The sequence below is a fragment of the Trifolium pratense genome, linkage group LG4, assembly GCF_020283565.1.
Source record: "Trifolium pratense cultivar HEN17-A07 linkage group LG4, ARS_RC_1.1, whole genome shotgun sequence".
Classification (NCBI taxonomy): Eukaryota; Viridiplantae; Streptophyta; class Magnoliopsida; order Fabales; family Fabaceae; genus Trifolium; species Trifolium pratense.
The window spans coordinates 30,101,543-30,127,658 of record NC_060062.1 but is presented as its reverse complement, the minus strand read 5'-3'; the positions used below and the strand labels follow the sequence as shown (position 1 = coordinate 30,127,658).

General features: G+C 33.7%; 4 protein-coding genes across 5 annotated transcripts; 2 read left to right on the top strand and 2 right to left on the bottom strand.

The window, feature by feature from the left end:
* Positions 1-25: 25 nt before the first annotated feature.
* Positions 26-3,106, bottom strand: LOC123881840 (jacalin-related lectin 3-like). 2 transcript variants are annotated; one of them, XM_045930585.1, is made up of 7 exons: positions 2,992-3,106; positions 2,652-2,864; positions 2,062-2,532; positions 1,704-1,931; positions 1,241-1,609; positions 913-1,134; positions 26-545 (listed from the first exon to the last, which is right to left on the bottom strand). In XM_045930585.1, exons 1-7 carry the CDS (start codon positions 2,992-2,994, stop codon positions 252-254), a joined length of 1,800 nt encoding a protein of 599 aa, XP_045786541.1. In that variant the 5' UTR covers positions 2,995-3,106; the 3' UTR covers positions 26-251. The 2 variants fall into 2 exon arrangements, with proteins under 2 accessions (XP_045786541.1, XP_045786539.1); XM_045930583.1 differs by lacking the exon at positions 2,992-3,106 and having other exon boundaries at positions 2,652-2,879.
* On the bottom strand, positions 2,730-6,694 carry LOC123881839 (pentatricopeptide repeat-containing protein At1g19720). Its single transcript, XM_045930582.1, has 2 exons — positions 3,807-6,694; positions 2,730-2,864 (listed from the first exon to the last, which is right to left on the bottom strand). The coding sequence occupies exon 1, from the start codon at positions 6,610-6,612 to the stop codon at positions 3,865-3,867; it is 2,748 nt and encodes a 915-aa protein (XP_045786538.1). The 5' UTR covers positions 6,613-6,694; the 3' UTR covers positions 2,730-2,864; positions 3,807-3,864.
* Positions 6,695-12,090: 5,396 nt separating this feature from the next.
* LOC123922449 (omega-3 fatty acid desaturase, endoplasmic reticulum-like) lies at positions 12,091-13,987 on the top strand. The gene is made up of 6 exons (XM_045975163.1): positions 12,091-12,359; positions 12,466-12,555; positions 12,705-12,771; positions 12,947-13,039; positions 13,298-13,390; positions 13,892-13,987. The coding sequence occupies exons 1-6, from the start codon at positions 12,091-12,093 to the stop codon at positions 13,985-13,987; spliced, it is 708 nt and encodes a 235-aa protein (XP_045831119.1).
* A 4,709-nt stretch (positions 13,988-18,696) lies between these two features.
* Positions 18,697-20,874, top strand: LOC123881841. Its single transcript, XM_045930586.1, has 2 exons — positions 18,697-19,508; positions 20,428-20,874. Exons 1-2 carry the CDS (start codon positions 18,905-18,907, stop codon positions 20,781-20,783), a joined length of 960 nt encoding a protein of 319 aa, XP_045786542.1. The 5' UTR covers positions 18,697-18,904; the 3' UTR covers positions 20,784-20,874.
* Positions 20,875-26,116: the final 5,242 nt, after the last annotated feature.

The following is a 26,116-nucleotide window of genomic DNA, read 5'->3' as shown; positions in this document are numbered from 1 at the left end:
AAATCTCAGGTCAAACCTTGAGGTATAAGAAACCAACGCACAAATTACATTATTCATGATAGTAAAGAAAACTGTTCTGATAATCAGAAAACCACACCAAACTATTATTCAGAGTATACAAGTAATCAGGCTCTCATCGGATTACATTCTGTTTATATACTTCATATTTTTTCTTCACATATTATTATTAAACTAAAATTTGAAACTCCTCGCAACACTGATGTTTTGTTCAAGCAACATAAATCATAAACTCAAAATAGTTTGAAGAGGGAGGACCTTGAAGTTTTCTGACTTCCAAGCCAGTGTTGCATATGGACCCCAATAGCATCCAAGTACAAGCTACTCCTCCCATGGAAACCCACCACCTTGCCCTCTGTAGTGGTTGAGGTGAAGAATTTCCCTACTTCCTCACCATATGGACCATACTTACCACGACTGGTGTGGAATGTCAGTGACTTTATGACTGTATGCTTCTCATCTTTTGTGATCGGCCCATAATAGCCAGATATACAAGTCAGTACTTCATGTGGGTACTCCAATTGTATCTAGCATCCCAATTGACATAGTAAGTAAAGAGTTACAAATTGTAGATTATTCTTATTAATATATTCGCTTGTTATTTCATACTTAGATACATACATATCCACATACACAGGCACGACAGACACATATATGCATATATTATGGGTGAAAATCAACTTACTTCGGGAGTAACTCTTACAATAGTTACTTAGTTTAATAATTCAATGTAGACATTGAATTGTACCATTCAATTGTTGAATATCGCCATACTATATTCATGATCATGCACATCGAATTTCAGATAAATTCTATTTATAATTTTACTAATATAATGAACCAGGAGTGAAACAGTGGAATGTGCTTAAAGGAAGTGGAAATTGAGAATCATACCCTATGCATTGTGTTTCCTCCATTACCGCCATGTTTTATAGACCACACAGATTGCCTGTTTCGATCATACTCAATCTGAATAGAGCAGATGCCTTCTGATACTTTTGTTAAATAAATCTGCTTAATCGCAGAAAAGACTCCATCATCCCAAGATCTACCTCCATCACCACCCCAAGGGCCTGGTCCACATGGAGCTGGTTCTTTTATCATACCATAAGAAACCTGGGAAAGATGGGATCAAAGTGAATGGAATACCTCATACATAAAGATAATCAAATTCTTGAATGTCTTTGATATCTACTAAAAGTTCATTATTTAAAAGTAATACCTCTTCAGCTGCTGATGGCTTAGTAAGTACCATTTTGTTAGGCCATTGAGCACTGCCTATCTCACCAATATTTTTTTCTCCAGGGATAATTTCCTTCGGAGGCATTGCCACCGGTGCTACTACTTTTCCTTCCACCAAGTGTACACCAAAAGCATCAAGGAACAAACCTTTCCTCCCATGAATGCCAACAATTTTACCTTCTTTCGCCTTTGTGGTGAAATAAGTTCCTTGTTCTTCCCCAAATGGTCCATACTTCCTTTTTGTGGTGTGGAAAGTCAGTGATCTTATAACAGCAGGACCCATGTACATCAAAGGTCCATAGTAGCCAGATATATGTGTCAGGACTTCATATGGGAAATCAAAGACTATCTGCAAAATGATGCATGAAAAATGCTTAAATATTCAATGCAATTTTCTAGATTAAGTAAAATAAGCTAAATATGGTTGTATGCTCTTGGTTTACCTTATCACTTTTATATCCTCCTGTCCCACCTTGTTTGCACCCCCATATCGCATCCCCATCATGATCATACAAAACTCTAATCCATACAATTCCAACGTTGCGTGACAAATTGATTTGTCTGATTCCTTTATAGGTCCCATCATCAAATGCATATCCGCCAAGGCCACCCCAAGGACCGCATGCAACTACACCACCAACCTTTGCGGGTGGCACTTCTGAATGTGTTATCTGCAACATAATTTACATAAATAGTTTTAAGATTCATTTTGTGTAAACGCAAATATTTTGACATTTAAATAAAAAATTAAGGAGCACTTCAAAGACAGAGATCCTCCACAAAGGTTGCAGGCTATCTTACCTTTTCTTTGTGCTCAATGTTGTTTGATTCTTTTACAGTAGAAATTTTCCCTGATACCTTGTTTGGTATAGGCTTGCCGAAATCATCTTTTTGATCTTTCTGTCTAACAGCAAGTACAATATCATAGTTCTGGTTCACAGTTCCTTGTATCACAGAATATCCAAAATTCTCACTAGTGCTAGTAATGTGGCCCAAATTATGCAAATCTTTGGATGGATTTGGTTGCTTCAAGGACTTCATATAGACGCCAATGGCATCTAGGTACCAACCGCACCTGCCATGGAACCCAACAATCTTGGCCCCAGTCATTGGTACCGAAAAATATGTTCCTTGCTCGACACCAAATGGTCCATAAGTTTTCTTGTTACTCTCAAAACTGAGTGACCGAACTAAGTTGTGCCCCCATTGATTTAAGCTACCATAGTATCCATGAATTGAAGTTAGGAACTCGTCTGGATAATCAAGTTTCACCTGCAACACAGTTGAAAATGGTTGGTTAATGTATACTGAAACCAACTTCACAGATTCTTTGGTGCTAAGATTGCAAATTAATGTCACATAATCAGATTAGTACATGATAAAACCATTACCTTGTCAGTTTTATTTCCTCCACTTCCACCATGTTTCTCTGACCAAATAGAGCTTCCTTTCTTATCATATTCAATCTGGACAGAGTCAATTCCTGTCCCATGAACAATCACCAATTGCCTTAATCCTGAGTATATTCCGTCATCCCAACGGGACCCTCCATTACCTCCCCATGGCCCAACAGATGCAGGTTTTTTTATGGAATCCTCAGAACTCTGCATGCAAAACATACATAGGTGTTAAAAAGTAGGGGAAAAGACAGTCTTTTAACATAAGCTGTAAGGTAATGTATGCAATGAGTTCTATGCAATGTAAACATGAGATATTTTAAGAGTACACTACCATCTTCCGCTTTTAGGAAGCGAATGATAGACCTTAGAAAACTGCAGGTGTGAGTGTAAACGTGAATGAAGCTACGGGAAGGTGTAAGACGAATTTATGGAAGCAGAAAGTTGGTTTGTGGAAAAGAACTTAGTATAGAAAAATATTATAGATGTTAGAAGAAGCTAATTCTGGTTCCACCATGGAGGGAAAACATTGAAAGTCAGAGAATCATATTCCAAACAGAAATCAGTCTTTTGCTTTTATTAAGAAAGTTTCATAAACTTTTTATGCTCAAGGAGCTAACATTTTCTTTCCACATCTTATTCCAACATTTTCAGAAGAAAAAGAAATGACTGAAGATAAGAAACAATATTAATTCATTATCTTCTGCTATATTCCATTTTTGGAATTTAGCCAGGAGCACTCACTCTGTTGCTTCTGCAGGCACTCACCACCTGGTGCAACTAGTGGTGCAGCTTTTATAGGATGATGCTTATTTTGTGGATTCTTATTCATGGGACAGTTTTGATTCTACCAATATTTTATAGCTCCACTTCCCATTATCAATCTTTAAGCATCTTTGAAATTATTACAATGATTGATTTCAATAATTTTTTTAATATATTCCTGTTGAAATTAGTTACAGAACATACATTCAAATCTTCCATCCAGAAAGTATCACAAAATGGTTGAACAATAGCCAAATGAAGTTTAATACAGTTTAACCTGATACATAATGTATAAAGGGGAAGCCAAAAATTTCAGTTTCGTGAAAGGTTATCTTATAAACATCAATTCGTAAGAAAATTTATGTATGTCATGAACAACTATACCTTAAGACAGATTTACATGTTTCTGACATCACTGATTCTCTCAAACGTTATTTTTGCTCTACCAATAATCTCTACAGGAACAACGGCCACCTTTAAAATGGTGTAAGCAACTTGAATCGCTTAAATATATTTCACACCCATACGCCAATGATATGTATTTGGCTGTGTCATGGCAATCTCTACACATTTTCAAATTTTTTACTATCCGTAAAATTTGAGGTGTGTTATGAGAATCTATCAAAGCAAAAGCAAATGCAAGTTTTTCACTATGCACACTACTAGTATTTTCTTTCTCCTCTTCCTCAATGCAAAGTTCATTGTCGAAAATACGTGTCTTGACATTTACAGCTACCCGTTTTAGCCAAGAATGTAGCTTATCCAAATACGGGTTTGAACGATCACCAACTATAAAAGTATGGACTGTGTTATTCCTTTCAATCCAGCATTGTCCAACAGGTTTATTAACAGCCTTTCCTTCCTCCAGCTCAAACTTCCCACATAAAGAATATGCCTGTGAAAGTAAATATCCAGTTATATTATTTCCAGGTTCCAACTCAAGTAGACGTTTTCCTGCAATGATTGCCAATCCGAAATTTCTATGAATTCTGCAAGCAGTCAGCAAGGCATTCCATACAGAGGAATTTGGCTCGACGGGCATGTTTTGAATAAACTCCAATGCTTCAGCAAGCTTCCCTGAACGACCAAGCAAACAGACCATAGCAGAATAATGTTCCATACTTGGTCTAATCAGGTATTCTTTAGTGATGCAGGAGAAAACACTCTTCCCCTCATCCACCATTCCAGCATGACAGTAAGCTAAGAGAATACTCGCAAAAGTACCTCTATTCAGTCGAAGTCCTTGCTTCCTCATCTGATTAAAAAGACCAAGTGCAGACTCTGAACAGCCATGTAAAACATAACCAGAAAGCATAGAGTTCCAACTGACGACATCTTTCCCTGACAATCCATAGAAAACATTTCTCGAGTACATTAAATTTCCTGACTTGGCATAACTATCAATTAATAAATTTGATACAATAAGTTCAGACGCTAAATTTCTACGCACTGCAAAACAATGGATCTCTTTCACTTTCTTGCTGGCCACTAAATTTGCACAGGAAGGAAGGATACTTAGAATTGTGACTGAGTTGGGAGCTATGTCGGAAAACTGCATATTTCGGAATATCTGTAATGCCTTGTCCTTTTGTCCATTTTGTACGAAACCAGATATTAACGAATTCCATGAAGCTACATTTCGCTTAATTTTCCCATCTTTCTCAAGGCTTTTAAAAAGATCCAACGCCTGATCCTCAGCACCACTCTGCATATATCCTGTGATCATTACATTCCATGTAACAACATTAGGTGGTGAATCAGACTCCTGCATTTTCATAAATAATTCATGAGCTTTGCCACAGAAACCAGCTTGGAAATATCCTCCAATAATTGAGTTCCAAGAATACAGATCTCTCTGTAACATCATATCAAAAATGCGTTGAGCGGCTCCGATATTGCCACACTTGGAATACATGTCAATCATTGAATTACCAATTAGCACATTGCCAACCAAATTCATCTTAACAGCAATAGAATGTATTTCTAATCCCATGCTCAATGATTTTAAAGCTGCACATGCTGAGGCAGCACATGCAATTGTAATGCTATTGGCCTCAACTCCTGCTAAAAACATCTCTCTCAACAAATCTAAAGCATGACTTATACTACCCTTTTGAGTAAAGCCAGAAATCATTGAAGTCCAAGTATATACATCTGGAGCGACACCAAAACACTCCATCTTTCTCATTAAATCAATTGCGATATCACAATGCCCCAACTGATTATAACATGCTATCAAAATGTTCCAATTTACCAAACCAGGTTGAACTCCTTCTTTCTGCATTGCATCAAAATATTTCTGAGCTTGTTCAATCTCACCATTCTGGCAAAATCCAGTTATCATTGCAGTCCATGCAATACTATCCCTCTTATCAATACAATCAAAAATCTTCTTTGCACAATCCATCTCCCCACACTTGGCATACACAGCCATAATCGAATTACACAAATGCTTTGAGTAGCACAATCCACATCGAATCACCAAAGAATGGATCAACTTCCCAGTCTCTAAATCCCTACACTTCCCACACGCCCGCAAAACCTTCAGAAGCAAAAACTCATCAGGCAAAACCCCATACTCCATCATTTCATAAAACAATTCTACAACCTCCCCCCAACTGTTGTTTCTTGAACAAGCACCAATCATAGCAGACCAAGTAAACAAATTCCTCACACGCATTTCATCAAACACATTACGTGCCTCATCTAAACACCCACATTTAGCATACATACTCACCAACTTAGTCTCCACAAAAGGGTTAACTTTTCTCACCAACCCAATTCTATCATGCAACTCCTTCCCCATCAAAATGCAATCTTTATCAATACATGACTGTAACAAATTCATATATGTAATGGGTCTAACCTTACACCCTTGTTCGGCAATGGAATCAAGAATTGCCACAGCTTCACTAAGGGAACCATCAATGCATAATTGGTTCAATTGGGTATCTATTAATTTTGGATTTGAAGCTTTGGTAATTGAAACATTGTTGGAAATTGCATAGACCCTTGTTGAGACATTGCAATCAAAATGGGTGGCATTGTGAAAGGGGAATGAAAAAGGAGGTATCAATTTACAGGGTATGATGATATGAACATTTGAAATCAAATTGGGTGACATTGTAAAAGAGGAATGATATAAAGTATATATGAATTTACTTTGTATAATGATATGGATATTTTCCATAGAAATATTTTTCTACATCATCACTTGTTTGTGGGTTTTGTAAAGAAGAATTGAGATGAGGATTGTGCTGATAAGAGGATGGTGGTCGAAAATGGAAATCAGTATTCAACTTTGAGAATTTGTCTTTAGGCCTGTTTCAAATTTGCAGTTTGGTCCTTATTTTTTTTCTATTTTTCGAATTTAGTTTCCTATTATAAAATCAATGTTTTTTTTGGTACAAGTAGGAGAGAGAAAAAAAAAACACAAAAGCAAACAAAAACCAAACTATCTAGAGAAATAAGTCCGATTAGTATCAGCTAACAGGAGGAGGCTCATTCCATCTGGAGGGATCAGCTAGAGGAGAATAAGTCTCAGGATGAGAAGCCCTAAACTTGGCAAGGTAGTCGGCGCAAGCATTGCCCTCTCTGTAAGTGTGAACTATATGGATACGCCAATCTCTAGCGAGAAGCTCCTTAATATTGTGTATAATCGCTGCATAGTGATGCCAAGTGTTGACAGTTTCTGAGATCAACTTAATTGCAGACTTAGAATCTGAGTAACACCACAACTCCGTGAATCCAAAGTCCCACGCCAATACTAAGCCATAATAGATAGCCAATAGCTCCGCATGAAGGATGTTAGAGAAACCTATGTTTCCAACAAAACCATGAACCCAAACACCATCACTGTTACGAATTAAGCCCCCAAAACCTGAGATACCAGGATTTCCAAGACTGCTCCCATCGACATTCAAAATCATACCAGTACCCCTGTGAGCATTCCACCGAACCCACTGAGTATCCAGATTCGAAATGTTTGAACTAAAATATTGGTGATCCGATAAATTTTAAATATGCGAAAAGATCAAAGTCCATGAAATTGTCATAAAATTGTCTTAAAAATTTCATTTTAAACATGTCTTATCACTGGGAAAGGATTCTCTCCCATGAATTTTTTTTCTAGTGGAATCTCAACTCTTTATTATTTTCCCTACTTACAATTTTAATTATTAAAAAATTGAATCAATGGTGGATGAGGACACTTGAGGATATCCAACGGTGAATTTTATAGAATTTGTATTTGATATAATGTTATTCATGACTTGTGCACCATCCACTTGAACCACTCTTTAATGTTAGACATGGTTGTAAGTAGAATCTACAACAAAAATGTCGACAAACTAAACAGAACGAATTTACAAGGTTGAATCTCTCGCCTTTAAATCATGATCTATGGTTAGCAACGGTTGATGGTTCTTTGAAGGGAAATTTGTGTAGATGATTTTGAGAAAGTGTTGTTGAACCTGCCTACGCCTTAGGTTTACCTAATACATGCCACTTCATGGACGCAGATCCTCAACTACAGGCATATTGCGAAGAAAAATTAACACACAAGAACGAAAACATGCTAACTTCACGCATGCGAGACCTTAGCTTCCCTCAAACGAGGGTTACTCAAAGTCAAAACATAGTTCGTGACGATACACCAACTTCACTCACAAGAGGCTATCCTTCACAAACGTAATGAGGTTAAAATATGGTTTTTCTTCATGCACGTAACGGGGTCTGAACATTGTTTTTCTTCCTCATTATCTCTAAGGGTGTGTTTAATCTGCTAAAAAAATAAAGGATCTGATATGACAACTTCTGTTGTGCTGTGTTTGATTTTAAAACTGTTCCTGGTACTGGACAAAATGGGGGTCAAGGGACCTGACAAATACTGAAATTCTTGTCTCCCAAAGAACCACAAAACAACTTTTTGTCATCTGCACAAGTTGTCTAAAATAACAAAATAATATTTTTTCCACCAAACATCGTACAACACAAAGTTTGTTCAATACCTTAAACGTTTGTCCTGTGTTGTTCTATCTTGTACTGTTCTGTCTAGTACTTATATTTTTCAGATCAAACGAACCCTAAGGGTTTTTCAAGGCTCTTAAAAGGTTAATCCTCGACAATAGAGACTCACACACTTCTCATAATCTCTTTAGAATTATCTAATGGAAAATAGGAGTGTTATATTATTGAAGATAATCATTGGCCGATTCCTCCTCTCATTCATGAGTTTGCTCCTTGGTTAATTGATGAGATCTGTGCGGTCATTCTTCCTGTCTCAAGCATGGATGATGTGCTTGTGTTCTTTCGACTAAGGATGCGTATAATCACATATTCTCTCCTCTAGTTACTTCACATTGGACTACTCTCATTTGGCAAAATTTTATTCCTCTGTCATACTCTTTTGTTTTGTGGCGTTTTATTGATAATAAGATAAGATGCGGTACATATGGGAATTTATGAGCGCGTGGATGCACCATTGTTTCGATCTGTATGTTGTGCAGAAGTGCTTACGAGACCTCAGAGCATAATTTTCTTATCATGTCAGTTTGCGTTAGCTGTTTGGAGCTGGGTGACTGTCATGCTTAACTGTTTTATTGATATCACATTTGCCTTGGCTTTGTTACTTTGTTATAGCAGTTAGCACACACTAATTAGAGATGTAAGACTATCTTGCATTATATACGATTTGGATGGGTGGCAAAGGCATAATATTTAATAACGATGTGATTTCTTTAAATTCTACTCGTATAAAATATGGCTGAGCATGGACCCGTAACTCAACTTGAAATCGACATAACCTCCAATATATGGAAGTACTTGGTTGGGTGCAGGTCGGATCTCGGGTTAACAATTTTGAAAAATCGATCATGAACGGTTGTATATGGGCGGATGTGAGTCTCTAAAAGTTCATCTCCTCATACATGAAACCGTTCGAACAATTACTAAAATGCAATTTTTTTTCTTTCCAGTTTCGAGCACCTCTCTCTCTTTCTCTTAATCTCTTATATTATTTGCTTTGTTGATTTTATCTATTTTTGATAGATGACAGAAATGTGGTATTTTACAAGCTTAAGCTTGTAATATGTTAATAAAACGATATGTGAAAGATAATATTCTAGATTTATCTTAATTTCTAATTCTCATCTACTATCTATTATTGTTGTTGGATCTACAACAAAGGAAATGCATATTATCCTTTTTGTTGTATCATTTGTTGCATTTTGTACGAAATATTGAACTATTAGAAGAATATGAATTTTTTTATCAATGAAGTTTTGGATGTAACAACAAAGTTTCAATCTAACCCGTAACGACCCGTTATACCCGTCACCCATATGACCCGACATCCGAACAAACCAAAGATGTACGATTTTTATCTGTTTTGCGATTTTCGACCAAAACCTGACCAAATCTGACTGACGCTCAGTCCTATTATAAAAATTCGAACTTTAGTGTTAAATTGAGTACATCATTGATTTCCAAAGGAGTTGTAAATTCAGGAGCTGACACATTGATCCGATTATGCAGAAATATGTGGTGTTGCTCCCTGTTCGTTGGCAGTCTCCTTCTAAATAGAAATTAAAGGTTAATACAAACGGATCCTTGGTGAACTTGTTTACGGTGTGTGGTGCAATTTTCCGAGACAAGCATGATACTTATTTGGGTAGTTTTTCATGCAAATTAGACTATTATTTTAGCAATTGAGAAAGCTTTGGAGAGAGACCGGATCCACCCTATGGGTAGAAAATGATTCTCAAGTTGCTATACAAGCTTCGAAAGATCATTCGATTGTTCCACGGGATCTTCGTAATAGACGTATCAATTGTTTTTCTCATAATATCTAGATTCTGTTTTCACGTATTTTTAGGAAAGAAAATTGGTGGGATTCCTTGCTTTCGTTCTTACGTTAGGATTTCTTTAAAGATAAATTTGATGTTATTAATTATCGTAGCACTTAGCTTCTTTTTTTTCCTTTGTTATACATTTTTTTCTTTCTTTCTTTTCTTTCTTTTAGCACTTGGTAGAGAATTAGAGAGTACAAATAGTGTTAGTTGAAATTTTTTCTACTTTCTTTAATATTATGATGCTATTAATTAAAAAAAGTAATTGAATCCACAAAATATCACATCGTTTAATTATTTTCCCAAAACTTTAATAATATAAAGAAAAGAAGAAAAAAAAAGGTCAAACATAAAGAGGGTCTTGACCCGTGTATCACACATATCTTGATTAATGAAAACGTGTTTATTAATTCACTTCAAGTTGAGTTGGCACCAATTCATTCAAGAGAGATACAATGGTTATATTATTAGATAGATGTAGGCAGATACTACGGTGGATCATTTTTACAAGTGGTCCACTGTGGATAAGTGGTCAATACTATTATAAGTTTATAATGAAAACGAATTTTATAAAATTTACTGTTGGATTGAAAGTTCATATTTGGTGTGCATGATAGGGTGGGGATATGACAGGATAAGAAGCTGGATAATGATAGGATAGGATATATATTGACATGATAAACGCATATCCTGTCATGCGTTTAGTGCACACAGGATAAAAAAGATGATATCATTATTTTATGATATCTTATGTTTGATACACACTTGATATTGACATGATAAGATACATGTTTATTTAAATGAAAAACAATTTGATATCGTATAAATCATCCATAAAAAAAATTTAAAAATTTAAAATCATTTGATATCTTATTAAGATCTATCAAGATTAACGGTATTTAAAAAAAAACTCATAAACCGTTAATCTTAATGAGTCTCAATAACATATCAAATGATTTTCAATTTTTCTTATTTTTTTATGGATGATTTATATGATATAAACTTTCAATTCAACTGTGAATTTTAAGAAATTCATATTCGTTAATTATAACGTTATTAATGGCTGGTCCATCATGGACCACTTAAAATGCTTCATATTAGAATTTACCTAAATTAGATGTAACTTCAATCTTAGTACGGTTTGAAAAATGCACAATACTCATAATTTCCACAAGTTCCATTTCACACATATCCCACTAATTCCCAAATTATCCCCGTTTGTTTTGCTTGTCCCAAAACACCTAGAACTTAGGCAAATCCTCAAAATATAAATAAAAATTTGTCAACAAAATTTAATATATTTAGTAGTATAAAACTTAGAACAATTTAATTTATTTTTGTTTATATTTTAAGATGGAGGAGTATTATCTTATTTTCTTATTAATTAACAAAAATTTTATAAAAAATTATAGATATTATAAAAATTGTTGAAATAATAAATTTATTTAAAATGTATGTAACAAATATTAAATTATTCTTTCATTTAAATTATTTAATATTTATTTTTCACATTTCAATATAAATTCGTGGTATTAATATTAATGGCTATATTTGAAAAATAATAATAAATACATTTAAAAATTTATAGAAAAAATTATATTTAAGGACAATTTTTTAAAAAAACTGATTGTAATTAGAGACAGAGATATTAAATCTTAGGAAAAATAAATAAATTCAAAATTATAAGTCAAACTAAATTTTTGTGCAACTATTATTACCACTCTTACATTTTTCTATTATATAAATAACCCCATGTATTTATAGGTTAAAACATTTCATCTTATATGACTGAAAACAGAGAAACACTAGGGCAAAAAACAATGGAAAAATCCAATGGTGGCCATGACAATACCGATTTTGACCCTAGTGCTCTTCCACCATTTAAGATAGCTGAAATTAGAGCAGCTATTCCAAAACATTGTTGGGTGAAGAACACATGGAAATCTCTAAGTTATGTTCTTAGAGATGTGTTAATTGTTGCTGCATTGATTGTAGCTGCAATTAAATTTGATAGCTGGTTTTTTTGGCCAATTTATTGGCCTCTTCAAGGGACAATGTTTTGGGCAATTTTTGTTCTTGGACATGATTGGTAAAAAACAATTTTTTAATTTTTACAATTATGTTTTTTTAATTTTTTTTTTTTTTTCAGTCATGTTGATGTTTTGATGTAAACATTGATGTTTTGTTTGGAATAGTGGCCATGGAAGCTTCTCAGATAGTTCTATGGTGAATAGCTTAGTGGGCCATATTTTGCATTCTTCAATTCTTGTTCCATACCATGGATGGTTAGTAATAACTTAGTTTCTTATAAATTTTGGATTTTTAATGTTTATTAATTAATTCATTTTGTCCATGAAGTTGTATCATTGGATAAGTGTTTAATATCAATTGCAACAAAATCAATTTTTTAAATTTTATTTTATGAATTTTGCAGGAGAATTAGTCATAAAACACATCATCAAAACCATGGAAATGTTGAGAAGGATGAATCATGGGTTCCAGTATGTGATAAATTAATTTGTTCTATTGTTTGCTCTTAATCAATTAAATTATTAATTATATTATATAGTTTTGGTTGTTTAGTCTATTTAGTCCCAATTTTAGGGAACAAAGGTGTAATTTTCATGATGATTATTCGTAATTAATTTTGGATACTTTTTTGTGTCATTATCTTAGTTGACTGAAAAGGTTTACAAGAATTTAGACACCATGACAAAATTTGTGAGATTCAGTTTACCTTTGCCAATGTTTGCATATCCAATTTATTTGGTGAGTTTTTTATTTTTATTATTAGTAAAAAAACAATACTTTGTAAGTTACTTGTACTATTAAGATACTTCTTCCGCACTTAAATATAAGTAAATATTATTTTTTCAGATTCATTGAATAATTAATTTATCTAATTTCTAATATAAATTAAATACATTAATTATACAATGAATTTGAAAAGTGAATATTTACTCATAATTAAGTTCGGAGGAAGTATAATTAAAGAATGAGTTAAGAATTTGAATTTTCATATTTCAGTGGAGAAGAAGCCCAGGAAAATCAGGATCACATTTTCATCCATACAGTGACTTGTTTTCACCCAATGAGAGAAAAGAAGTGATAGTTTCAACGGTGTGTTGGCTTGTTATGTTTTCTTTGCTTCTCTATTTGTCATTTACAACTAGTCCACTTCTTACACTCAAGCTTTATGGAGTTCCCTATTGGGTAAAGTTACTCTTACATTCTTAACCTTTTGAATTTTTGTATTATTCTTTTGAAAGATTAATTTTCATACACGTTCAGGACCAATCGTCAATTGTCATAATCATAATCATACACGTTCGGATCAACGGTCAATCATTTTCAATGATTTGATGGTTATAATTGATTGACCGTATAAAAAACCTTTACACTAACATTGTATGTGGATTAAATTATTTTTTAAATTGAATGTTTTGAATTACGGTGAATTTAACCTAACGACATTGTAATTTTGTTAAAGCTCTAAAATATATCTTTTGCAAAATAATAGTAGCTCATCATGATTCTATCATTTCCGTAAAAAAATCATGATTCTGTCAAATTTACATCAATTACAATCAGTTAATTTTGTATTATTTTGAACAAATGCAGATATTTGTCATGTGGTTGGATTTTGTCACATACTTACATCACCATGGTTATACACAGAAGTTACCATGGTACCGTGGCAAGGTAAACCTTCAATAGTTTATGTACAAAATTAATCTATTCATTATTGATGGATAATTTTCGCATGTGAACGAATTACCACGTAGTAATAAAAATATCGATCCACAGGGATTGTCTGATTAAACTAGTCTAATAGTGTTCATAAACATTATGCAAGAAATACACATAAATTGGGGGTATGTTGAGTGATGAATTGTTAGAAAACGTGCTTTGATATAATGGAAAAGCGAGGTAGAATCATCGGAATCACCTAGTCTATAGCTAAACCATATGCAATCTACTATATCATAGGAATCTACTCAAGTGTTCACAACTGGATCAACAAATTAGTGAATCGCAATCTCTTGTCAAAATCCACTCTATTCGTTGTCGATACTCCCCCGATCTCTCGGGCGGAAGCTACCTACAACGAATGATATGAAAGCGCGTCGATCGTTCGCTACACTCTATGTCTCAATCTCTCGACCGGAAACACTCGAGTGCTCAATGCAATTCAGTTCAGAAATTAAATCAATACTCTCGCACGTGACTTAACTCGAAATCATTACAACACTAATGAAGGATTATAAAGCATTAAGAATAGATTTGCATTGAATCAACACCATGAACAGAGTACATTCTTACATATAGCAGATTACAAATGATTCATCTACATCCTAGACTATCCTAGATCCTACCTCCAAAAGAAGCTTAGCTCCTCATGTTGCTTCGTTCGCGTCCTCGCTTCAACTTCATGGCTTGAGAATCCATGCTATTGAGGTGCTCGGAGCTATCCTATGGAGTCCTTGATCTGGATCTTGATGCTTCCAAAATCAGAGAATAGATGAATATTGCAGAATTTTCCAACCCCTTAACAGAAAAATGCAGAATCCTTATATAATGAACGCAACCACGCCGCGCGCCAGATCTATCACGTCGCGCGTGGTTGCACTTTCTTCAACGACGCCGCGCGTGTAACGGTATCACGCGGCGCGTGATCCAATCTGAAGTCTCTGATCTTCAGCTCTGCCATCTTTACGCCGCGCGTGATAGCTCCACGCCCCCGGCGTAGTTGTTCCTCTTCTCTTCACGCCGCGCGTGGTCATTGCTACGCCGCGCGTGATCAAGTCAGACAGCAATCCAATTCCTTAACAAAGCTTCACGCCGCGCGTGGTCAGGTATCACGCCGCGCGTGATCAAAGTGAAAACTTGGCTCCCTGTGATCTCCATCACGCGGCGCGTGATGGGCTACGCCCCCAGCGTAGTGAAAATCAGCAATTTCTTGCAATTTTTCCTGTTTTCTTGCAAAACAAGTAATCAAGCTTATGATTAGATTTCTCTTACATTTATTGCTTAAAACCTACTAAAATGCATTTAATGTTGCTAAAATAGGCATGGATTAGAGAGTGTGACGATCCGTCATCACAACCCCAAACTTAAACCTTTCCTTGTCCTCAAGGAAACAACTTTTACCTCAAGCTTTTGTGTCAAGACCTTGGCATTTTCCTTAAATTCACTCGAATTATACATACGTGAGAATCACCTGATGATCAATGATCCACCTGCAAACAATGCTCCATTGCACAATCGTTCCCGCAAGACATGTTCAAGTAATTCACACTTTTCAACCAAGGCTCTAAGATCCCATCACACTACTCACATACACTCTTCAGTTTTGGTAATTCACTCAAATCAACACATCAATGCAAGTCAACAATAATTTTGCAAGTAGTCTAAGAATTCATTCGGTTCACTTCGTGCACACACTTTAGAGGTCTTTTAGGGTTATAACGTGGCTTGGCTATGGTGGATGGTGACATTTTGGGATAAGTAGTAGAAAAACTTGGAGTTAGATCCCCCTATTAGTCAAAGAAAATTTTCATAAACCAAACTCTTATTCTTTTGAAACATAGTGGACTAGAGAACATTTTCATTTCAACACACAAGTGTGCAATTCTTTTTGTAACTCAAGGCTATCACTTCTTTTTGTACTTCTTTTCCAATATTTCTACATTCATTTCTTATTTTTTTTTTCAATCTTTCTTTTCTTTTCTTCCACATAAAGCCTTGTAACTTTTGAAATTTTTTGTTTTTCAATTTTTCCAATCAAACTTTTGTAAGTTCTCTAGTTCTCTAGTACCCTCACCCCAAACTTTATTGTTTGCTAATTCCAAAGAGCAACCCCAAACTTAGTGGTGAGCAATGCGCATCAACCACTAATTAGGTGTCTAACCTCCAAGAAAGTCATTCCTTTTTTCATCAAAATTTTCTTAAGGTTGTGCAAAATAACATTTTCTTTTTCAGCTCAAATTGGTTAAGCAAAGGATAATTATATGTAAGGGTGGATAGAAAGGCTCAAAGGGACCAAGGAACATGCCTCGTGTGTGCTACAAAAGTACCAATCAAATAAAAAGACGACAAGCAAAATCGAGAGACAATACATGAGTGGATATCACACATAGAAGAAAAAGGAGTGTTTGGCTCAATACCTCTCGGTTGGGTCGAATCAAAGAACCGGTCAAAAAGTGTGCGTTCCTTTCCTTTGCCTCTTGATCACATGAGTGCAACAAGCTATTGCACTGCAAGTTTCACAAATTACACACGGAGAAAATCATGCAATTGATACTCAAGTAACTAGAAGGAACATGCCAAAGTATTGAAACAAATTCCAAAGGTAAAAACAATTCCACAATCAAACAAGACAAAGTTCAAATTCAAAGTTAAAATAGTACAATCCAGCCAAATCCAAGCAACATCAAATTATTATTACAAACCAACAAAAGTAAAGTAGTAGAAAGTAAAAAGTAGAGATAGAGTAGCAGCAGAAAATTATAACCAAGGACGTCAAACGGTGTCATCCGGCTGGCCAGTGAAGTAGTTTGTGAAAGGGCTATTCAAGTTCAGATTCATCCCGTCCACATCCAACATCTCCCTCTCCATAGCAGCTGCCTCATCCTGCTCAACCCGGCGGCGCCTCTCGATCTCCGCTAACTCAGAAGTTCTCAGACCCGAATTGTAAGCTTGTCTGGCCTGGAATGAAGTCAGCTCCCTCGCCTGATGTGCCTCCCAATCAGCATCAACGGGATACCACGTCCCAAAAGTAGGAGGAGGGAAAGTAGAACGATAAGTCATCGCCTCGGTGTACATGGAAGAGGCGGTATCAAAGTAAAGATTAGGAAGCCCGGAGTATTGAGAAATCTCCATCTGATGCAACATAGAATCCAGCTGGTTAACATCGTGAGAATAAAGAGAATGGGCCGGCTCCGGCATCCCTTGTGGTTCATCAACCGGCACATTATGTTGGTCCGGGTGAACCCCGTCTTCAAACTGATTAATCTCTTCCTCCTCTCTTGCAGCCTCTTCTCTTGCAACATTCCTTACACCATGGGGCACTATAGGACCTCTCTCAAATTTCTTCTCAAAGTATGATAAAGATAGTGGCCGGATAGGATGTAAGTCACCTTCTTGCACACACATAGGGACATTGTTTGCTCTACACAAAGCAGCAATTAAGTTGCAATGCCCCAAAGTAAAAGTCGGATTATTATTATTTGTCATTTCATGTAAATCCTTTTGTAACCAAAGACCAAGATCGACATAACGACCATCAGCTAATAATCGAACAGCAGCAACATTATCAATCTGGATTTCAGAGTTATTACCAACCACTCTAACATTCTTAAGCCAAAACTCACCCCAAGCACGGTGAATAGGGTTAAAACTCGTCAAACTCAACCTAGTAGGAAGTGATGAGGGCGAGTGTGTCAGCCATCTAGCACCAGGCCTACAAACAACTTCCTTTAACTCTTCCCTCACCATGAGACCACCATTAGCAATTCTTTCCTTCTCGGATACCAATTCACAAGCACCTCTCACACGACAACCCAACAATGTATTAATGTGAGCTGCGGAATAGTGCACTCTAATTCCCCTAACTGTCGAATAATACTCCGAAACCGATGACTGATCGGGTAAGTAAGCATTTGCGAGAAATTCCCTAACTCTAGTGAGAGAGAGGAAGAGTTTGTAATGAACTTCCATCCTTGCTTACCCAAAACGGCTAAATTGAAGACTTCAAGGTCCCGGAAATTAAGGCTTCCGTTATCTTTGCTAACCGTCATTTTATCTCACCTTAACCAATACCATGACCTTGATTTTTCTTCGTGCTCCAATAGAAAAAGTGTTTAAATAACTTTTTTTTCTAATTACTCCATTGTTTCCCTCAAAGTGTGCCAATTCAAATCATTAACCTTCTGCTTATCAAAAAAAACAAATCATTAACCTTCCATGAGTTCCACCCCCCAATGGAAAAATAGTGTGACCATGTTGGATCAAGCACAACCAAAAGTAACTATCACTTACTCTGACCACAACAAAAAACAAACACAATCTGTCAAATGTCTCTCCCTCCACACAAAACTACAAAAAAAAATACAACAATCACTGCCTACCTTAGACCATACAATAATCTGTTCCAATCCTCACTTTCTTTCTGACCTATCAATCTATCATCAAAATCAATAAAGTAAAAATAAATAAATAAAATAAACCAATCTAAAAACAACACATTTGAACTTCAAAGGAGGCAGAACTAAAAAGTGTCCCCATAACATGCCCCAAGACATGTTTTTTGTTTTCTCCAAACAAGGCAATAAAAAGACAAAAAATTCTTAAACAACAAAATTGACTTGTCAAATTTCAATATCCATAAAGCAAAGTACTCCAAATTCTAATTCTAATTCTATTCTATATATCATAAAACTTTCTTATTCTCTCATATTCAAATAAAAATCCCGCTTTTAAATCTTTTGATTCTTCTTCTTCTTCCATTGCTTTTTATTATTCAAGAGTTTCATAATCCAAAAAGAAAAAAGAAAAAGAACCCATCTCAGTTTTTTCTTTCTTTTCTTTCTTTATAGCATTTTTTTTTTCTTTGTCTACTAAATCATTATAAACATGAAACTCTTAACATCATCACCATCATCTTCATCATCAACCTTTAGTTTTGATCCAACTTTTTGCAGTTTCAAAACTGCTATCACAACAATTTTTCACAGAATTATCTGTTCTGGTAGCCTTCAAACACACCCATCAGAACAAATTAGAGAGCTCCATTCAAATTTCATTGCTAGTGAAAAAGTTCAAAATTTGAACACTAGTAGTACTATAGTTTCTTCTTCTCCTGTGGTGGCAAGGTTAATGGGTTTGGATTCAATGGTAGGTAGTTCAGTTTCACATAACAGATCATTGAACTCTGTTAACTCTGTTTCACAAGGTTTTCATTTACTTGAAAATGAGAACTTTTTGGTGTTTAGCTTTGAAAGTGGAGGTGAGAATAGTAAATTCAAGTCTAAAGGGAGAAGAAAAGAAAAGGGTTGTGTTGAGTTGAAGAAAAAAAAGAGAGAAAATGTGAATGTGGGAAATGGAAATGGTGAGAAAGTGAAGAAGAGAAAGAAAGGGAAAATTTGTTGTGTGGAAAAGAAAGTTGAAAATGAATGTTGTTCAGATGATTCTAGTCCTGTTTCTGTGTTTGATTTTGAGTGTGATGTTTCTGGAACAGGTTTGTTTCTTCAATTTGAGTTTTACTTTTGTTTTATGGTACTTGTCTATTTAGTTCATGTTTGAATTCACTTTAATTAGAAATGAATGTGATTTTCAAAACATAAAATTGATGGTTTGCTTATGTTTTCAAGTACAATTGTTTTTATATAGAAAATAGTTTATACATAAGCACTTATATATAAGTGATTATGCTAAAAACGTTTCATTAAGTTGTTTATTCGAACGTGGCCTTATTGTTTGCTTCACTTTTATGTGAATGCATTAAAAAATAAATCACTTTATCTTCAATCACTTTTAATGAATTTCAAGTTAGAGAAATTTTAGCCTCAGATATAAAGCTTTTTAAATTGGCTTTTTTGGGCATATAATATAAGTTCTTGTGAGACAGTTTGGGAGAACTTATAGAACCATGGATATGTTGTTCTCAAATTATTACCATAAGCTTATAGAAACAAGATACTGCTTCTAGCTTATTTTCATAAGTTCTCCGGGATATAACTTATGAAAGTATGATTTAATTTTATATAGTAAGCGATTGTGCTATAAATGTATAATTAAGTTGTTTATCCAAACATGACCTTATTATTCGCCTCACGAATGTATGTTAAAATTAATCACTTTTAGCTAAATTAATTTTTGCCATAGTAAAACCGTACACACAATGTCCCCATGAGTATAGTTAAATTGGTAGGGACATTGCATGTAATATGCAGAGATCGGGGTTCGAATCCTGATACTCCCACTTATTCCACTTAAGAGGTGAAATTCTAGCCACTAGGCTACTTGACAAACAAACAAAAAAAAACGTACGCACGATGAGCTTTAGAATTTTGATCATTAACGTCGATTCAAGTATTTATTTTTCTTTTTTTCATGTTCTAAATTTGCTAAACTAATTAAACATAAACTTGTTGCAGAGGAAGATCTTTGTGATGATGTTGATATGAGTTGGAGAAGAAAATTGTCACCAGTACTTGAAAATGACCAGCTCTTTACTCTACATTCAGATAGTAACTTGAAGAATGAAGAAAAGAACAAAGATAATGAAATTGAGAACAATATGCATGAAGGATCAAAGAGGCAAAACAATGAGTGTGTAGATATTTGGAGTAAAATTTGCAAGCTAGTTGAAGATGAATTTGTTGGAAATCAATTGAAGGAAGTAAAGTGTAAAAAAAGTGATTTTGAAAGTATAAGTGCTGATTTTGAGTCAGAAATTTTAGATGAATTGTTAGATGAGATTATAGATCAACTTGTTACTTGCTGTTGGTAAGGTAATCACTTGAAAGTATTGCAAATTTAGAATTTAGAATATGTAAAATAAGTAAATTAATGAAGAATAATAATAAAATATTTTAATTCTCCCTCTCATTGTTTTTTCAATTCTTATAATCTTGATTTTATGATTTCCCTTTCTGTTAGATGTAAATATTCCTTATACCAGTTAATTACTTACACTAGTTAATTAGTTAAATTGGTTAGTTATACTAATTAACCGTTCTTCTCGTTAATTAACTGTAAAAATCTTATGTATCTCTTGATGTAATTCATTTTCTCATTATCGATATATATATATATATATATATATATATATATATATATATATATATATATATATATATATATATATATATATATATATATATATATATATAATTTTCATTTTAGTTTTATCTATTTTTTTGATAGATAAATAAAGTTATCAGTCTTTAGAAATTTATATACATTTTTAAAGTTTGAATCGCGATCATTACGTCCAATCTAATAATCTAGACATTTCTAAGGTTGAATTATTGTCTTAAACCACTATGCAAGAACATTATCAACAAATGTATAACTTTTACACTTATCTCTTCTTTTCTTTTCTTTTTTTCTTTCTTTTTTTTTTCTTTTCTTTTCTCTTTATCTTTTTATTTTTCTCTACATGTAACATTTCAAATTTTCAATTGTAAATTGGCCACATGGTGCACAAATACATGGATGGGTGTTTACTTGTGAGTACTACCTCTCTAATTTGTGTCAATTGATCAATTTCATATTATTTCATGAAATTTTGCACAAAGATGAAAAAAAAAATATAAAGATTGTTGAAAGTATAACACGGAAATAACAAAGTTCATCTTAATATAAAAAAAAAAAAAAAAAACTCCAGAATACAAGAAACACCTTAATATAAAATGAACATCTTAATACAGTGCAACCGGTATTTTTCCACACAAGGGGGCAAATGTCGTATTGTATCCACTAAAATATGAAGTTGTCTTTGATTTCTATTTATGAAACAAAGACACAAATATTTCTATTTATGATTTCTATACATTGACATGTCGACACAATAATATTTTAAAAAAATATGCAATCTTATATATTGTTGAAATGTGTTAGACAACAAACACATATGTATTTGATTAGAAGTATTTTTAAATAAGAGGCCAAATGTACCATCAAAAAAGTAAAGCCACTTTTGAGAAAAAAAACGCGCATTAATTGAGAATCTAAATTATCCAACTAATTTGGAGTGAAAACTTAATAGGTGGAGAACATCAAAATCAAGTAAATATTAGGCTGTTAGGATTTTATTTTTTTTTAATAAACTAAGAGAAATTATATTCAAAATCAAAGACAGTTCTTCAAGCATAAGATGTGCCGTAGAAAACTAAAAAGTAAAAATTACACAAGAGTTACGCTACAACTAGTCCGAAAGAAACCATAAAAAATTACACAAGAGCTTTAAGACAGCATAAAGGATTCAGCCTCCAATAAGAGTAATCAAAATCGAACAAAATATAGTACGATTTAGGCCACCAATACTTTTGGAGTTTAGCCTTCTCTGCCAACGTCTCAAACGAATCTGACTTGTTATGAAAATCCTTCTATTACGATCTTTCCAAATAACAAAAATTACCGAAATCACAATAATGATAAACGCGGTTCTTTTGACTTCTTGGGCTATCCGGATAAAAGTAATATAATCTCTTTCATTGATCACACATCTCTTTTATACCTCCAAACATTTGAGTATTAACAAGCTAAATACCAAAAAAAAAGAAAAATGAAACTAACTAAAAGAACCAAAACTTGGGCTTGTAACTAAGGCTATATGAATAGCCCAAGAGATAGGCCCAATTCTAAAATACTATTGAATTTTTTTCTTTTTGCCCCGTGTTTCTTTTTTACCCCAAATTTTTATTTTTGCCCTTGAATAAATATTTCGGAATGCGTTTTCAATGTTATACCTTACAATTATATGCTAAAAAATAGGGGACAGTATTGGACAACTTTTGTTGTACCCTGTTTGATTTGAAACTGGTTACTATTAATAATATTTTGATACCCATTTTATTTTCGAATATAAAAATATTATCGTCTTGTATCTCTCCGGTATAGTTTTGTTTTGTCTTGTATTATCTTGTTTTGTCCTGTACTGTTATGTCAAGTTTTTGCTGTTTTACAAATCAAACACACCTAAGAGATTAATTTTGTCTTTTCGGTAATAATTGGAATCTCCTTCCAGTTTCCGGTGATACCAAACAACAGAAAGTGGTTCACTCCTTTTGTCGGTGATACCAAACAACAGAAAGTGGTTCACTCCTCCTACTTTCTTTCCCTCTTGCAATCTTTCCTTAAAACCAAACAGATTATTATTTGTCCGACAAATTTTACCATGTACTACTTCTCTAGCTACTGTTATAAGTAAAATTAATTTTTTAAATACATTAAATAAATGATTTAACCTACCTAAAAATTCAATTTTATTTATAATGGTAATTGGAAGTAGTTTCTTTAAAAAGAAAAATCCGTCGAAAAAAGAAAAATCAATGTGTGGACCAAAATTACGTATGTCTAAAGAAAAAGACTTGATGAAAGACAAAGACAAGTGCGATGAAAGACAAATGCAATACGACAATTAGCTTTAGAGAAAGCTTTTGATAGTGCAAATCTATCATCACATCACTCACATCTTAACCAATGAATGAACTTTGGAAATTACAAAGAAGAAGCTAACAGGATATGAAAGATTTTCGATACTGACTAGTTCTATCTAATCCCAAAGGCATCATCATACTAAGTGTACACATATTTTAACAAAACAATTGATTTTGTAAGAATTAGATAAGATCATACGAGTTTCTTCTAATTTAATTAAGATCTGAATTTGATTTCTGACTGTGAGAGTTTGTCATCTATTTGAGTTTTACAAGACTCAAAAATTAGTTTTTACAGTTGCACGCAGAAGATACTGAATTTAAGCCCAAAAAAATTGATTTTATTGAAAATTCAAATAATTGATGTACATAAAATCTATTTATTCACTTGGATCCTATGCACACTAAAAAAAAATGCTATTCATTCACGATTAAATTTGGTTTTTTCCACTGCCTTATAAAGCGTTGTAACAATTTTACAACCACAATTATTTATCAATTAGTCATGGTTTAACCATGGCAAAACAATGTCCAGCTTGTTAGATATGAGCATCGTTAAAAAATTTCATTTTTTATACGGCAAATATATTATTATTAATAACCGGTCTTTGCATAAGACGAATAGTTGCCGGAAAAAGCGAAAATACAAAACAAATGTGATGTATATAAGCGAAACACCGATGAAGAAAACAAACATCACCTAATAGAGATCCACTTTTAATCTTATTTTTAGAAAGACATTCCTCAGCCTCCAGACCACCAAAGAAAACATCAACTCGACCCGTAGATATGCCACTAGACTCTAACTCTTAAACCCTAAAAATTTGCATATTAATACGTAGATTTATACGAATATACTCCATCCGTCCCAAAATATAAGAAAAATGAGTCAAACAAACTTGATGTATTTGGTTTAAAATATGGACCAAATACATTCATTTTAGTTGACCAACTTTTACTTATATTTTGGGACGTTTTTAGGTGAAAACACAATAATTTGTTTGTAAATTTAAATTCTAATAATAAATTGTAGGCTTTGTCATAGACATTAGGTCGTTTTATGCTATTAACTCGGCTGTTGTGAGCTTGTTTGCAGATTCATCCTTATTAGTTTTTAGCGAAATTAAATATGTAATGATTTTGATTGATGTATATTCCCTATGAATTTGAATGGATGAATGAATATCGTTGTTTTTTAGTCAAAAACTAAAAACAAAAACGCATTGTTTAGAGAAAATACAACGTCGACTTTTTACTCTTTAACAAATAAGAAACAAACAAAAACAAAAGCCAAATGTCTTCCTCATCGGTTATCGGTGCCGGAGGCATTTGCGGTGGTGCATGCAATGTCATTTGTGGTGTTTTAAGTCTAAGATACACAATTTTTGCTCTGCTTAAATCTTAACCTCCTGCAATCATGTGGTTGCATTTTTACTATCGAATGATCTCCAACCAGTTGGAACGATCCGTGGGCGCAAAAGCTTATTTTGGGAACGCTATTTCCCGGCCTAAACTACTGGGAAGATCATTGCGGAGAAGTCGAGACCTACCCTCTGACCTGTCACTTCATTTTGTTTTTCTTCTTACACTATTAGTCACTGTTTGGTAAGTTCAGTAAGCTAGCTTATATCTTATTGGACTAGCTTATAAGCTTGTTTGTTAATAAAAACTTATTTTTCTTAATTCTTGTATTTTAAGATTTTTTTTTAGATAAAGGTACATCCATTCATTTCATCTTGAATAATAGTATCAATACTACGAGAAGGATAATATACTTTTAAGTTAAGATGGAAGTACTCCCTCCGTCCCATTTTATAAGATTTGACTAAATGCATTATTCATATGTCTTGTTTTGACCGTATTTTTTTAAAAATATATAAATGTAAATATTATCATATAAGATCTTGTTTGATTTGTTTCGACGAGTATTTTCAAAATATCAAATTTCTATAATTTTTATCAATACACAATTAAAGATATTCCTAATTAAAATTATGTATTGGTATGCATGCAGTGGTCAATTAATCTTTATATTTTGGGACGGAGTAAATAGTAAATTTCAATTAAATCACATTTAAGCCATTTTGTACTTTTGTCAAGGCAAAATCTAAACATACTTAGTACTAGTAGAATTCATCCATAAAGCAATATTATTGAAAGCTACAAGTGTCACAAATAGAATGGCAGCTTTTATGTAGACCCTTGTTAGCTCACCTAAGCTACAACTAGACTGGACCCACTTACACATCACTGTGCATGCATAATAGGAAAAATCAAACCCGCCAAATTTGACTTCATACCTTGTTCACCACTTCAAAACATCTAGAAACAAACACATTAAAATGTTTCATAATCAAGTGCTTAAAATCAAATGGTTAATAAATTTTAGTGAAGTTCAAATCAACAAGAGGATCCGAATTTCTATCCCAGTCATCACAATCGTTGCCAAAGACTTGTTAGTCGGCTAAATATTATATTAACAGTGTATCTTTTTTCCTGAATACTAGAGGGTTAATAAAATAAAACAAACCTAAGGGCGTGACATGACATGTAAAATTGAGGATTGACATTTTGAAAATTATTACCTCTTTAACCTCAATATATTGAGTAGTAATCTCACTACATAGTTTGTAACTTGGTCAATGGAATGTTAAAACTTATACAACTCAATAGACCATAT

What these genes read in the sequence shown, in the direction of transcription:
- LOC123881841 (XM_045930586.1), top strand. Translation starts at nt 18,905, where the DNA reads ATGAAACTCTTAACATCATCACCATCATCTTCATCATCAACCTTTAGT. An exon ending in GTGTGATGTTTCTGGAACAG is followed by an intron (nt 19,509 to 20,427) that starts GTTTGTTTCTTC and finishes AACTTGTTGCAG; the next exon opens with AGGAAGATCTTTGTGATGAT.
- LOC123922449 (XM_045975163.1), top strand. Translation starts at nt 12,091, where the DNA reads ATGGAAAAATCCAATGGTGGCCATGACAATACCGATTTTGACCCTAGT. An exon ending in TTTGTTCTTGGACATGATTG is followed by an intron (nt 12,360 to 12,465) that starts GTAAAAAACAAT and finishes TGTTTGGAATAG; the next exon opens with TGGCCATGGAAGCTTCTCAG. An exon ending in CTTGTTCCATACCATGGATG is followed by an intron (nt 12,556 to 12,704) that starts GTTAGTAATAAC and finishes TGAATTTTGCAG; the next exon opens with GAGAATTAGTCATAAAACAC.
- LOC123881840 (XM_045930583.1), bottom strand. Translation starts at nt 2,879, where the DNA reads ATGTTTTGCATGCAGAGTTCTGAGGATTCCATAAAAAAACCTGCATCT. An exon ending in ACATTGAGCACAAAGAAAAG is followed by an intron (nt 1,932 to 2,061) that starts GTAAGATAGCCT and finishes ATTATGTTGCAG; the next exon opens with ATAACACATTCAGAAGTGCC. An exon ending in GAGGATATAAAAGTGATAAG is followed by an intron (nt 1,610 to 1,703) that starts GTAAACCAAGAG and finishes ATCATTTTGCAG; the next exon opens with ATAGTCTTTGATTTCCCATA.
- LOC123881839 (XM_045930582.1), bottom strand. Translation starts at nt 6,612, where the DNA reads ATGGAAAATATCCATATCATTATACAAAGTAAATTCATATATACTTTA.